The sequence below is a fragment of the Pseudophryne corroboree genome, chromosome 4 (assembly GCF_028390025.1).
Source record: "Pseudophryne corroboree isolate aPseCor3 chromosome 4, aPseCor3.hap2, whole genome shotgun sequence".
Lineage (NCBI taxonomy): Eukaryota > Metazoa > Chordata > Amphibia > Anura > Myobatrachidae > Pseudophryne > Pseudophryne corroboree.
Genome location: NC_086447.1, coordinates 535,889,901 through 535,905,670, shown reverse-complemented (window position 1 = coordinate 535,905,670; position 15,770 = coordinate 535,889,901). Strand labels below are relative to the sequence as shown.

Genomic DNA, 15,770 nt, shown 5'->3' with positions numbered 1-15,770 from the left:
CACTAAGACTCCTGACCAACTGCAGATTTTCTTCCAGATGTTATTACAGTTACAAGAACTTTTGTCTAGTATTCTTTCTGTGATGCCTGATCTCTTCGGGCATACTACCAACGTTGTTGATCCTGTTTTGTCCCATCCAGTTAATAGAGTCTCTTCCTCTGTGCAAGGAAAAGTTGTTCATCAGAGCTATCCACGGCCCAAACTCTCTGAAGCTGAACGTCAGCGGCGTAGGGAGCTACACCTCTGTCTTTACTGTGGAAATTCCAGTCATTTTGTTAAAGACTGCATTCTTCGTAAGCCAGGGAATGGTGACAAATCTCAGTATCACAGTGCTCATGTCTACAAGTCATCCACAGTAGCCGATCCTGCTACTGCTGACGGGGGTATCAAGATGGCTACTCTGAAAGAGACTCAAATTTATGACTGGGATCCGGTGATTAAAAGACCTTATCCCAAGTTGGGTGTCCAGAGAAGAATGTTTAAGCCATTTAGAGTCACAGAGGAGTCCGTGTCTTCAGCCCAAGGAGGGGCGTCCGTGTCTTCAGCCCCAGGAGGGGCGTCTTCAGAGTGTCCAGCCCCTGGAGGGGCGTCTTCAGAGTGTCCAGCCCCAGGAGGGGCGTCTTCAGAGTGTCCAGCCCCAGGAGGGGCGTCTTCAGAGTGTCCAGCCCCAGGAGGGGCGTCTTCAGAGTGTCCAGCCCCAGGAGGGGCGTCTTCAGAGTGTCCAGCCCCAGGAGGGGCGTCTTCAGAGTGTCTAGCCCCAGGAGGGGCGTCCGTATCTCCAGCCCCTGTGAGGGGTTCAAAGGGTCCAGCCCCAGAGAGTCTACAGAGTACTGCCCAGCCAGAGAGTCTACAGAGTGCTGCCCAGCCAGAGAGTCTACAGAGTGCTGCCCAGCCCCGTGAAGTGGAGGCTCTTGCCTCAGCCCAGCCCCGTGAAGAGGGGGCTCCTGCCGGTCCAGCAATACTCCAGGCCCTGCCTGGTCAGTCCGTTCCGGTTCCAGCTGGTCCATCGATACTCCAGGACCAGCCTGGTCAGTCTCCTTTGGCTCCAGCCAATTCAAGTATCCTCGGATCTAATCCAGTCCTACTCGTCCAGCCAGAGATTTCTCCAGTTTCAGTCTGTTCAAACTCATCTGGACTCAAACCGATTCCAAGCATTGATCCGAGTAAAGAACTTTTGTCAGTTGGTCCCAGTAAAGGACTTCCACCATCTAGTTCTAAAATTAGACTTCAGTCTGTCTCTGATTCTGTTTCCTCGTCTTCCAGCTTTGAGTCCACAACTTCTGCAGGGAAATCTAATACATCTTCTCATCAATGTCAGAATAAATCTGCTGTAGCCACCAAAGTCAAGAAAATTCCCAAGGCTACTCACTTAAAGTCTGAATGTGCTACAGAGCCGGATACCGATCTGAGTACAGTTTTCTCAGCTTTGTCCCTAAGTTTGTCTGAGCAACCTAATGTTCCATCTGCTGATTCGGATAAAGGACATCAGACTAATATTGCTGAGAAGGATACTGATGTTGCTTTCTCAATCCAGTCATCAGAGTCATTTGCCTCAGTCGCAGACGCGAGTGTCGCAGCTTCAGGGGAAATTACTAGCATCACCATCCAGAATGAGATTTCAAGTGACTTTTCAGTCTCATTTGAGGATTCCAGTGAGGCAACTTCAGAAAGGATATTTTCTCATCAATGTCGGGATAATTCTGCTGTAGCATCTAAAGTCAAAAAAAATACCAAGGCTATTGACCTAATGTCTGAATGTGTACCTCAGTCTAATGTTTCAGTGACATCTGTTTCCTTGAGTCCAATTTCATCCTCCACTCAGTCTTCTGAACATTCAGCCAATGCTCCGTTTTTTGACTCCTTGCTTTCTGAGCAAGATAATGCCTTAATGAACCAATACCTTAAGAATTTCAGTGATGCCAAGAATTGGGGAACTGTACAAAGGCAACAGCCTGTTGATTTAGGAGTTGGTTATGTTTCCATTGATTCCACTCCAAGTTCCTTGTGTTATTCTGAACTTGTTAATGCAGCTTACAAAACGGATGTAGTTACTCCCAAAGAAGACTGGTATCTTCCAATAGACTTAGACTCAGACTGTGAATTTGATTCAGTTCATGATTCTACTCCTTTCCTGGGAGGTCCCATTCGTTCCTGTTATACTTTAACGCATGAAGAGGATCCAGAATTACCAAAAAACTCTACAGGTCTCGGTATGAAAAGTCCTCACTATAGAACAAGAATTGATTTAAGCCTCAGTGGAGTGCTAGCTTCAAAAGCACAATCCTCTCGTACTACTAATCTAGGAAAGAAACCTTCTACAGTTTATTCCTCAGTCCTTTCAGATGAAGGAAATTCCAGTTTTGTCAATGATGGATGGTCTACCTGTTCTGAAGATGAAGATCAGGAAGACTTCTAAAGAATCCAGCTTAAGTTTTGTTTCTGGACCCTCTGGTTTCCACTTTTTAGAAGCTTTGTGTACAAGTTATTCTTCAAGTTCCTCTAAGATTCAAGATGGGTGTCCGGAGTCCACCCTTGCAGAGGGGGATACTGTCACAATCCTGACTGTAGGTTTTATATTTGGTGACTTACCCCTGCCATCTGTCCTGGATCCTGTGTCTTTTCACTCACGGAGTTAAACAGCTTGTCAGCACTATGAGTTTTCCTGAGTTCTCTGCCTGAGAGGTAATAGTTAATTAGCTCCACCTGTGGTGATCTCCTGTGTGAGGCTGAATTCAGTAATCTGAACTTTAGGTCTAAAAGCAAGCATCCTGTGTTTTGCAGAAGTTCAGGCTTCAGTGTTCTCTCGGCCTGCTAGGCCTCATTCTACATCACAGCCTTGGCTAGAGTAGTCACATGACAGTGACTGTTCACCTGACCCAGAGTTGTTCAATCCTCTGCCAGCCTGAGACTCTCTGCATCACCTAATCCTGCTCACCAATCACCAAGGACCAGGAAGTATAAATCAGGAGGCTGAGTTAGAAACTGGGCCAGTTCCTCGTGTCACACACAGCTTTGTGTGAGTCTTCAAGCTGAGCTCTCTAAAGGTAATCTTTGTACCTAAGTTCCTGTGGAAACTCTGTTCCCTTGTTACCGTTTGGTTTACTTTTTTGTTGATATTGATTTCACCATTTCCATGAGTCTCAATTTAAAGGCACAGTACTGAATTCCGTATTCTCCACTGAAAACCACAACTGTCGTGTTTCAGTTTTACTGCTGTTGTAGTTGTGATCTCCAGAGCTCCCGTATCCCTGTGGCTTTTGTGTCTCTGCACCTCCGTGCCTCAGTACCTCCGTGCCTCAGTACCTCAGTACCTCCGTGCTTCCAGCATCTCCGTGACTCAGTACCTCCGTGACTCAGTACCTCCGTGCCTCAGTACCTCCGTGCTTCCAGCATCTCCGTGACTCGGTACCTCCGTGCCTCAGTACCTCCGTGCTTCCAGCATCTCCGTGACTCAGTACCTCCGTGCTTCCAGCATCTCCGTGACTCAGTACCTCCGTGCCTCAGTACCTCCGTGCTTCCAGCATCTCCGTGACTCAGCACCTCGTGCTTCCAGTACCTCTGTGCTTTCGGCATCCCGTGCCTCAGCACCTCCGTGCTTCCAGCATCTTCGTGACTCAGTACCTCCGTGCTTTCAGCACCCCGTGCCTCAGCACCTCCGTGCTTCCAGCATCTCCGTGACTCAGTACCTCCGTGCTTTCAGCACCCCGTGCCTCAGCACCTCCGTTCCCCCCAGCATCTTCGTGCCTCCAGCACCTCCGTGTCTCTACGCACCCCAGTGTCTCTTCGCACCCCAGTGTCTCTTCGCACCCAAGTGTCTCTTCGCACCCAAGTGTCTCTACGCACCCCAGTACCTCCAAGCACCTCAGTGCGTCCAAGCACTTCCGTGCCTCCAGTACCTCTGTGCTTTCAGCATCCCGTGCCTCAGCACCTCGTGCCTCCAGCACCTCCGTGTCTCTACGCACCCCAGTGTCTCTACGCACCCCAGTGTCTCTACGCACCCCAGTGTCTCTACGCACCCCAGTACCTCCAAGCACCTCAGTGCGTCCAAGCACTTCCGTGCCTCCTAGTATCTCAGTGTCTCCAAGCGCCTCCGCGCCTCCTAGCACCTTAGTTTTTCCAAGCATCTCAGTGTCTCCAAGCAACAGTGCACTTTAGCACAGTTGTACCTGGTATCTTCACTGATTCATCAGCACCTTTCCAGTTCTGTCTTTCAGGAGACCTTCAGCGTCCACACGTGCCTCCTGTCTGCCGACCTAATCCTGCATGAGGAGAACCTAGATTCGGCCATCTCTGCTGCGGTTCCTCTTCCCAGTCACCGGAAGAAACCCCGAGTTCACAACACTCCCAAACCAGGTCAGTGGTAGTATTCATATAATCCTCCAGTCGCCCGCACAGACTTCACTAACACCGGGTTCACAAAACCACAGTCATGACATCAAGTTCTTCAAATTATCAGAGTCTTAACCACCGCTCTCAAGTTCTTCAAATCATCAGTGTCTTTTAACCACCGCTTTCAAGTTCTTCAGTCACCAGTATCTTTTACCATCACTCACAAGTACTTCCTGGACATTTCTCCATACGCTCCTTCTCTGTTATGTGACATTGTGTTGCTCTCTTCCTGCAATAAAGTCCTTTAATATTTTCACCAAGCTTTACTGTCAGAGTCCTGTATGAGGAAGACCTATATCAAGCCATCCCTGTTCCGACCCAACTGTGGTTCCTTTCCCCTACCATCGGGAGAACCCCCGAGTTCACAACACCCCCAACCTAGGTCAGTGACAGGCATCCTGTGCCACAAACTGTTGTATGTGCAAACGGGTTCTGCGAAACAGAACAGCAGCAGATTGTCAGCAATCAACAGTCTGCTGCTGTTTGAAGGGCAGGGGGGCAGCGACAACGGCCTCCGTTTCTTAAAACGGAGGTGTGTGACTGCCATTGCGAGGGAGTGATGAGGTCAGTGTCTCCGTCAGATGACGGTAATTTCCTGCCCTCTTGGTAACTCCTGTGGTGACTGGCTTGCATGACCCTATGGATCATGCAGCTGACCAATGGTGACAGGGAAGATCCGATACTGCGCCCTAGGACGCAGTTTGGATCAGTAATGCATGCAAGACACGTGACGGCTCCTGCTGCATTACCATATTAGAGCTATCGCTGCTGCTTCTATGCATGCAGCAGCAATAGAAACTCCAACCACATCTGTATCATCAGGCCCATAGTTTCTATACATTGAAATCTATGACATAATAAAAACACAGTGCACACACAAATACAATCAGGTATCAGGTAAACTGGATGCTAAAAAACAACAAAAAGTACAAACTGCAAAACCCTGATCAAAGGAAAGTGTGTCTTAGTGTGTGTGTATAGTGTCAAAATAGGGTGGCCATGTGCCCTGTGCATGTTCTGCTCCCGTGGCATAACGGTGCACCAAGCCAACAAGGCTACCAGCACCAGGAAGTACAGCAATACCCAGAGGGTCAGTTACAGGCTGCAAGGTGCATGCCGGTGTGTCCAAAGGAGGCAAAGGCCGTGGGGCACTGACAGCGCTGCCCTAAGGCCCTGCACGGTTGTACCCCTTGCACACCGCTAGTTACATCCGTGTGTGTGTTTGTGTATTATATGCATTGAAAATTATGAACTAATGATGAGTTGGGAGTAAAGCAAAAAAGAGCAAGTACCTGTGCGCCTTGGCAAACCCATGTTGCCGTACTGATAGGAGCAGATTTAGAATGTGCAGAGAGGGATAGATTTGTGAGGGGAGTGTCCAAGCTCAAATATAATTTGCAGTGTAAAAATAAAGCTGTCCAGCATGTGTGGGCTACATGCAACAGCAGCCAGTATTTACCCTACAACAAAAAATATATCTATTTGCACCCCCTGCAGTATGCTATGGTTTATCCAGGTGTAAAGTTACTTATTTTTTATTTCTTGGCTTTATTCCCAACTCAGAAACAGAACTGGAATTTTTGAAATTTGAAATCAGGACAGCTTGCAACACACGCACATGCACACGCATTCACAACATGGCCACACTGCATGGAGGAATGTACATGTGACTTTAGGCCTTTACAGACCCCTAGAGGCTTGTTCAGCAGCAGCTCAAAATCAGTATACTGCCCCAGCCTCTCCCCCAATAATACCAGTTCATATCTTATACTCGCACCATCCATTATCAATGCACACCTCCCAGCTGTCCTGGATTCAGGACAAAAGAGGTAACTGCTTATCATGAGGTCTGACGACATCACTTCAGTGTTTGCTTACAAAATTTGAGTATTAATTTATAAAGAATAATGCATGATTTACAGTAATTATAGATATCAAAGGACAAAAATGACTAACTTTGTGCATTGTTGCGGTACTCCTTGGTGACGGTGATAATTTACAGGGGTGTGTTATTACTTATCATATAGAGTTCACAATAATAACTAATAACATCACAGCTCAGTGTTCACACATGTATTTGTTACAGAAGTAAATACATACAGTATATCACCATCTCAAAATAATACATTAGATATTACACAGACTTTACATGTCTGCAAACAATGCTTAAAGGGGGTACACACGGAGAGATCCGTGCTTAATTTCTAGATTGCTTAGAAATTAAGCACAGATCTCTACGTGTGTAGGGTGCCGGCGACAGCGATGCGCGGCCCCTCGAGACACTATCGCCAGCTCTAGATTTGGCATGCATGCATGACAAATCTAGTGAGATTGCTCATTTCACCTCTGGGTGAGATGATCGCCCCTCTCCCAGCCCCCCCCCCCCCCCCCCCCCCCTCCTCGCTCAGCACACATCGCACTGTGCTGTGCGGGGGGAGAGATGTGTGCTGAGCGGTCTGTGCTAGATCGCTCAGCACATATCTCCCCTGTGTGTACGGGGCTTTAGTATTTCTAGCACCAGAACTATGATAGTGTATAGCATGATAAGCCCATTAATACAGAACTATCAATCAGAGCCACACCATCAGACACCAGCGTGTGGCTCCTCCTGTCAAACAATGCTGTATATGGGAGAGAAGTCATTGAGCGAGGAAAGCATATGCTACAGCCAGATAGTTTAGTTGTGAGTGGCAGTTCAATAGTTTTTGTATTAACAGTAGACTTGGCCAATTAATGGCTCTCAGGCTGTTGTGGGAACAGAAGTCACAGCATGTCCTTCCACAACTGGCTGTCAGGACATGATGGGACTTTAAGTTTCACAAGCTCGATAGACACAGATTGTGTACTTCTGGAGTAGTGTGTAATATTAGTGTATACTAATATATTAGCCTGCAGCGTGTAGTATACAGTATAATTGAGTGTACAGTATTGTAGAATAGTTTTATAAATAACAGTTATGAAGCCATATAGATAATTAATATTTGACAGTAGACTTTAAATACACTTTGTCACTCCTTGTATTAAATTACAAGAAAAATGAGCTTACCTAACATCTGCAGGCAAACGTAGCCAATTAAGGACAGCCATGACTCTATCTTCAAAAGGGACTGAGCTACAGAAAGAAATGCATTGTATTATATTTATAACTGTAAAAATGGTATATCAAACATTAAAATCAGACATTTACAACAGGATGCTCATAGAATGGTGATAACTGTATTTTGTTTCTTTTAGGTCACACAATATTTTCAGTAATTTACTGTTTTATGCTATTACTCACAATATAACAACATTCATACATAATATTAAAGAGCAACTTAATTCTTTTTTTTTTTTTTTCATTTCTAGCTTTTCACTAGCAAATTAGTAGAATGATTAATCCAATACTACATGCATAAAGTTTAATATTAACCACTACATACAGACCCCAACAGCATCTGGTAACGAAAGTTATGGTTTAAAAGGTTATCACTTCATTTTATAACAGAGCTCTCTACAGCAATACCGATATTGGGAAAAATGCATGTCTAAATGGGATCAGTACGAAATACCACCGGACGGTATCCCGGCGGTCGGAATACCGACACCGGAATCCCGACTGGCACAATCCCGACAGGGGGGCGAGTGCAACGCAGCCCCTTGCGGGCTCGCTGCGCTCGCCACGCTGCGGGCACGGTACCTTGCTATGCTCGGCACACTAATTTATTCTCCCTCTATAGGTGTCGTGGACACCCACAGTGGGAGAATATGTCGGGATTGTGACGGTCGGGATTACGGCTTCGGTATTCCGACCGCCGGGATTCCGTCCAGCGGGATCTTGACGGCATCCCGTCTAGATGTATTTACTCATTTACACATACCTTCCATCATTTACCCAGAAAAGATTGGGACAAAATAAGACTACAGATGTGTCCTCTTACATCCCTGCTGCAGTCATGCTAAACAGTCCTTGAAGTCAAGCCCAGTGGCATCACCCACCGAGGGGTAACACCAAAGTGGCAACTCCTGCACAGTGACAAGAGCCGGGTGCTGCATTGCAACATTACATGCATCAACCTGGTTCCTGTCATCCTGTAGACACCAGCACAGCAGGCATGCCAGTCTCCGGGGCAGGCCGCATCTCTCCCGGACCCTGAAGTGACGAAACGGGGGTCGGGATGCTTAGTCACGCCCCTCATGTGAAGCTACACCCCCACCCCATGAAGCCACGCCCATTTTGTGGCTACAGCCACACCGGATGAAATTAGAGTGAGTGACGCCTCTGGTCGCACCATGCCATGGCAGGACTCTGTAGCACCAAGCGTATTTTTTTGCGTTTTTTCCCGCGAAAATGCCTTTTAATGCAAAGTAATATAATAGGATGCACAAGCAACTTCTGCTGAAATAAATGATATGTGGCATGCCTATATTCTGTCTGTAATTGCGGCTCTATCTGCATCCAAAATGCCACGTTACAGTGTTTTCCATGAAAACACTATAGCATAGCATTTTGTATACCAATATAGTCGCAGTCATACATGCATGCTGCATATTATTTTAATCAGCAGAAGTGGCTTGTGCATCCTATTACATTGCTTTGCATCTAAGACGCATTTTCGTGGGAGAAAAAAAAAAAAAAAGACACTCAGCACTACCGAGTCACACGACACTCGCACGTTATGTGTAACATGACTTGTAGCGCACAGAACAAAGATGTTCAAGGACACAACTGTAAATCCAATAAATCCAATACACGCACATGTATCACACAAAACATGTGCTAATCCACTTTACCACACCCACTTCCTGATACAGTATATTGGGAAACATGTATTTTTTTCAGTTGGAGATTGATACAGAATTACAATCTAGAACTATATTAAGTACCACCTCTTATGTAATTACCCATTGTATTCTTTATAGTAAGTTGGATAGGTTCCATTAATCTTAACATCTGATCCTGGCCAGAAGAAAGTTGCAGCCTTTAATCCTTGATTCATTGCTGTTATCCATACCTATAAACAGAGTATAATGGTTCATTAACTGGATAATGAGGCAGATGTACTAAGCATTTTTCAAACACAGGCTGTAACATGGCAGTTAGGAGCTGATTGGCTGGTGCTTTATCTCTGTCAACTAGAGATGAGCGGGTTTGGTTCGCCGAGAACCGAACCCTACCAAACTCCACGTGTCAAACACGGTTCGAGCCCGGCTCGGTTATTCCCGCCTGACTCGGAAAACCCGAACGAGGCAAAACGTCATCATCCCGCTGTCAGATTCTCACAGGATTTGGATTCCATATAAAGAGCCGCACGTCGCCGCCATTTTTACTCGGGCATTGTAGAGAGTACAGAGAGGACGTGGCTACGTTCTCTCAGTGTCAGTTTTTTCAGTATCAGTGCTCAGTATCAGTGCTCATTGTGCTGCTCAGTCATACTAATACTAGTACAGTGTCTTGTGCTGCATCTTGCTGCTGTAGGGTGCTGTGGTAGTAGTGTCTTGTGACTGTGCATCGGTCATCATCATTCCAGTCACAGTGGTATCTGGGGGAGTGACAATTCCAGAGTGCTTTTGTGCTGCTCACTAATACTAATACTAGTACAGTATCTTGTGCTGCATCGTGCTGCTCAGTGTCAGTTCTCAGTATCACTGCTCAGTAGTATCATCAGTGCTCAGTGTCTTGTGCTGCATCTTGCTGCTGTAGGGTGCTGTGGTAGTGTCCTGTCACTGTGCATAGATCATCATCATTCCAGTCACAGTGGTATCTGGTATCTAATCTATCTAGTGGTATCTAATTCCAGACATTACTGCCGTCTAATTCCAGATATATTACTGGCATATAATTCCACATATTAAAAAATGGAGAACAAAAATTTGGAGGGTAAAATAGGGAAAGATCAAGATCCACTTCCACCTAGTGCTAAAGCTGCTGCCACTAGTCATGGCAGAGACGATGAAATGCCATCAATGTCGTCTGCCAAGGCCGATGCCCAATGTCATAGTAGAGAGAATGTAAAATCCAAAAAGCAAAAGTTCAATAAAATGACCCAAAAATATAAATTAAAATCATCTGAGGAGAAGCGTAAACTTGCCAATATGCCATTTACGACACGGAGTGGCAAGGAATGGCTAAGGCCCTCTCCTATCTTCCTCATGACTAGTGGTTCAGCTTCACATGACGATGGAAGAACTCATCCTCCCGCTAGAAAAATGAAGAGAGTTAAGCTGGCAAAAGCACAGTAAAGAATTGTGCGTTCTAAATCACAAATCCCCAAGGAGAGTCCAAATGTGTCGGCGGGTGCGATGCCTGACCTTCCCAACACTGGACGGGAAGAGGTGGCTCCTTCCACCATTTGCTTGCCCTCTGCAAGTAGGCCAATGCATGTGGGCAAATTCCAGCACGTCCTATGTTTTGCACATACAATTAATTTGGTGGGCATAATTTTTTGAAAAACGACAGGGGCATACAGGAGATGCTGTGGATGGCCTGAAAAATTGCGGGCCACTTTCGGCATTCAGCCACCACGTGCCGAAGACTGGAGCGCCAGCAAACACTCCTGAACCTGCCTTGCCATCACCTGAAGCAAGAGGTGGTAACGAGGTGGAATTCAACCCTCTATGTGCTTCAGAGGATGGAGGAGCAGCAAAAGGCCATTCAAGCCTATACACTATACGATATAGGCAAAGGAGGGGGAATGCGCCCGACTCAAGCGCAGTGGAGAATGATTTCCGTGTTGTGCAAGGTTCTCCAACCCTTTGAACTTGCCACACTTGAAGTCAGTTCAGACACTGCCAGCCTAAGTCAGGTCATTCCCCTCATCAGGCTTTTGCAGAAGCAGCTGGAGAGATTGAAGGAGGAGCTAAGATGGAGCGATTCCGCTAGGCATGTGGGACTTGTGGATGGAGCCCTTCATTCGCTTAACCAGGATTCACGGGTGGTTAATCTGTTGAAATCAGAGCACTACATTTTGGCCACCGTGCTCAATCCTAGGTTTAAAGCCTACATTGTATCTCTCTTTCCGGCAGACACAAGTCTGCAGATGTTCAAAGACCTGCTAGTGAGACAATGGTCAAGTCAAGCGGAACGTGACCCGTCAACAGCTCCTCCTTCATTTTCTACCGCAACTGGAGCTGCCAGGAAAAGGATAAAATTTCCAAACCCACCCACTGTCGGTGATGCAGGGCAGTCAGGAGCAAGTGCTGACATCTGGTCCGGACTGAAGGACCTGCCAACGATTACTGACATGTCGTCTACTGTCACTGCATATGATTCTGTCGCCATTGAACGAATGGTGGAGGATCATATGGGCGACAGCATAACTGTAGGCATGTCAGACAGTCCGTATGTATACTGGCAGGAAAAAGAGGCAATTTGGAGGCCCTTGCACAAACTGGCTTTATTTTACCTAAGTTGCCCCCCCTCCAGTGTGTACTCCGAAAGAGTGTTTAGTGCAGCCGGTCACCTTGTCAGCGATCGGCGTAGGAGGTTAATTCCACTAAATGTGGAGAAGATGATGTTCATCAAAATGAATTATAAATTCCTCCATGGAGACATTTACCAGCAATTGCCTCCAGAAAGTACACAGGGACCTGTGATGGTGGATTCCAGTGGGGCCGAATAATCTGTGATGAGGAGGAGGAGGAGGATCTACACCCTGAAAGGGGTGAGAAATCTGAGGGTGAGGATGAGGACAACATCCTGCCTCTGTAGAGCCAGTTTGTGCAAGGAGAGATGAATTGCTTCTTTTTTGGTGGGGTGATTAATTTCTTCTTTTTTTGTGGGGGCCCAAACAAACCAATCATTTCAGCCACTGTCGTGTGGCAGAACCTGTCACTTAAATGATTGGTTTGTTAAAGTGTGCATGTCCTGTTTATACAACATAAGGGTGGGTGGGAGGGCCCAAGGACAATTCCATCTTGCACCTCTTTTTTTATTTATTATTTGCATCATGTGCTGTTTGGGGACTATTTTTTTAAGTGTCATCCTGTCTGACACTGCAGTGCCACTCCTAGATGGGCCAGGTGTTTGTGCCACCCACTTGGGTCGCTTAGCTTAGTCATCCAGCGACCTCGGTGCAAATTTTACGACTAAAAATAATATTGTGAGGTGTTCAGAACAGACTGGAAATGAGCGGAAATTATGGTTATTGAGGTTAATAATACTATGTGATCAAAATTACCCCAAAATTCTATGATTTTAGCTGTTTGAGTTTTTTTTTTTTAAATCACCCGAATCCAAAACACATCCGAATCCAAAACCCGAAAGGGTGGTTTTGCCAAAATGTGTCCGAATCCAAAACACGACCGCAGACCCAAATCCAAAACACGAAAAATGCCCACTGCACATCTGTACTCTCCACTTTATCCCTCTCCAAGGCTTGGTATATATCCCATAATGTTACCCAAGTACTCTTCCATGTCTGGCTTGCACAATAAAAGAGCCAAGAAGACAGCTTAAGATGTGCGATTTGCTACAATCTTTACTTTACTTTAACCTTGCCAGTCACTGTTCTCAGCTATGTTGAAGCAACTTTCGTTATAAGGGACTCTACCCACTGTACTGTGTTAATCCTCATAATACTGACTCCGGAATCCTGACAGGGTCAAGAGGCTGACGTCGGAATCTCAACAGCAGGCATCCTAACCATAAGTATAGCGGGCGGGTTACAGTTAGGGTCGGTGGTGGGAGGAGGGGGTTAGGTTTAGGCACCACCCAGAGGGGGGTGTTAGGGTTAGGCTGCAGAGAGAGGGGGCTTAGGGTTAGGCACTAAAAGGGGAGGTAAGGGTTATGCTGTTGAGGGTTAGCGTTAGGAGTAGGGGAGAGGGGGGAACAGTCTTAACTCCTTCCTGTTTGGATTTACACTATCGGGTGTCACAACTGAGGGCCTGAGCTGACGGGAGGCAGCCTCAGTTGTAGGGGCTGAGATGTACCGGAACCTGGGAGGTTGTATCAGACCCCTGGACATGTAAGTAACATGAATAATAACTGCCCGAAGGCGTGACCACGACAACTTAGATAAAAGTCAATGATGTTTATTATGACAACTCCGCATCACAGCAGCAATAAAAGAAAACGTAAAAGTCAGCAAAGAATAAATACAGTTCCTGAGTACTACAGCATGGCAGGAGCCACAGGGCACTGGTAGTGTGAGATAGTTCTTATGATCTTCTAGATGGAAAGTCCTTACCAGGCCCGGCTGTAGCAATGGAGATAACCCAGGATTATACCAGCTGGTGTTCCAGGAAGAGCTGGGTTGCTGAAGGTAAAACAGCTGCTGTGGATACTGGCTGGAACCAGACTGTTGTTAGCACGGAGTGGATACTGGCTGGAACCAGTTAAATAATAAATGAACTTTGGGAGCGATGAAATGTGAACTGAAATGTAGAACTTGAGAGCGGAGAAATAATAATTCCGGTGGAGAGTGGTAAAGTGTAGAAAGGACACCGGCCCTTTAAGGGAAGCTGTACTCTGCTGGAAGCTGAGGCTGGAAGCAGGTAGTGTTGTAGCTGGAAACAGATGAATCCACAATGGATTGGAGAGTCAGGCTACACCGCAGGTGGAATGCTGGTGCGGGTCTCTATGGTGGAAGTCTTGAGACAGGAGCTGGAACCTGGAAGACAATCATAGAAGAGAGACAAACAGGAACTAGGTTTGACAACCAAAGCACTGACGTCTTCCTTGCTCAGGTACAGCTTACTTATACCTGCAGCAAGGAAGGGGTTGGCTAGGCAATTATGCAAATCAACAACACAGACAGCAGATTGGTGGAAATGATCAGATGACAGAATCCAAGATGGCTGCGCCCATGCAGACACTTGGAGGGAAGTTTGGTTTGTAATCCATGTGGTCTGGGAAACAGTAATGGCGGCGCCGGCCACCGGAGACAGGAGACGCCAGGCTGATAGATGCACATTTAACCACGCGGGCACAGCGGAGGCCGCGGCTGATGAAAAGACCACTCTGTATGTGGAAACTCAGGAACAGCGGAATCCGGTCCTGGAACGCTGAGCCCGCCTTAGGAGGCATCTGAAGGGTAAGTAATGGCGTCCAGATACCCGGATCGTGACAGCACCCCCCCCTTTAGGAGTGGCCCCAGGACACTTCTTAGGCTTTAAAGGAAACTTTGCATGGAAATTTCGGACCAAGGCAGGAGCATGGACGTCAGAGGCATTGGTCCAAGAGCGTTCTTCAGGACCATAGCCCTTCCAGTCAATGAGATACTGAAGTTGACCGTAACGGTGACGTGAGTCCAGGATCTTGGCCACTTCATACTCAACGCCTCGTTGAGTTTGGACTTTCGGAGTTGGTGGAAGTGAGGAATGAAACCGATTCAAGATTAGCGGTTTCAACAGGGAAACATGGAATGTCCTGGGTATTTTTAAGAAGGGAGGTAACTGGAGTCTGTAAGCAACAGGATTGATGACTTGATCAATTTTGAAAGGACCGATGTAGCGAGGTGCAAACTTCATACTGGGAACTCTTAACCTCAAATTCTTCGTGGATAACCATACCCGATCACCCACCTTGAGAGCAGGAACTGCTCGACGCTTCTTATCCGCAAACTTCTTGTACCTGAACGATGCCTTGAGCAGAGCTGATCGTACGCTCTTCCAGATATTGGCAAACTGATGCAAGGTGATATCCACTGCGGGAACAGAAGTTGCTGGAAGAGGTTGGAACTCAGGGACTTTAGGGTGGAATCCAAAGTTGGTGAAGAATGGTGTTGAAGAAGATGAAGAATGATACTGGTTGTTATGACAGAACTCGGCCCAGGGAAGTAATTGAACCCAGTCATCTTGAGAGGAGGACACATAGATGCGGAGGAAGGCCTCCAAGTCCTGATTCACCCTCTCAGTTTGACCATTGGTCTGAGGATGGTAAGCCGTGGAAAACTTTAACTTGACTTGGAGGACTTGACATAAACTTCGCCAGAATTTGGCTGTGAATTGAACTCCTCGATCTGAGATAATTTCTTCTGGAAGACCGTGGAGTCGGAAGATCTCTTGTATGAATACTTGAGCCAACTTGGAAGCTGACGGAAGACCGGTGAGAGGAATGAAGTGTGCCATCTTGGTGAACCGGTCAACTACCACCCAGATGGTATTGAACTTGTTGCACATGGGCAAATCTGTAATAAAATCCATCGACAAATGGGTCCATGGTCGACGGGGAACAGATAGTGGAACCAGTTGCCCCGCAGGCGACTGGCGGGATACTTTATGTTGAGCACACTTTGGGCAAGATGCAATAAACTCCAAAACGTCCTTTTTCAGAGTTGGCCACCAATAGGACCTAGAGATAAACTCCAGGGTTTTTTGGATACCTGTATGTCCGGCAAAACGGGAAGCATGGGCCCAATGCATGAGCTTCTTCCTTAGTGTCGGCTTCACAAAACTTTTCC

General features: G+C 46.7%; 1 protein-coding gene across 1 annotated transcript in view; it reads right to left on the bottom strand.

The window, feature by feature from the left end:
* ENPP1 (ectonucleotide pyrophosphatase/phosphodiesterase 1) overlaps window positions 1-15,770 on the bottom strand; it is a 277,653-nt gene that overhangs the window by 125,336 nt on the left and 136,547 nt on the right. Inside the window, exons 9-10 of the mRNA XM_063917308.1 lie at window positions 9,274-9,383; window positions 7,436-7,501 (exon numbers count right to left, since the gene is read on the bottom strand). Coding sequence (XP_063773378.1) covers window positions 7,436-7,501; window positions 9,274-9,383 — 176 coding nt within the window. The remainder of the gene's footprint in view (window positions 1-7,435; window positions 7,502-9,273; window positions 9,384-15,770) is intronic.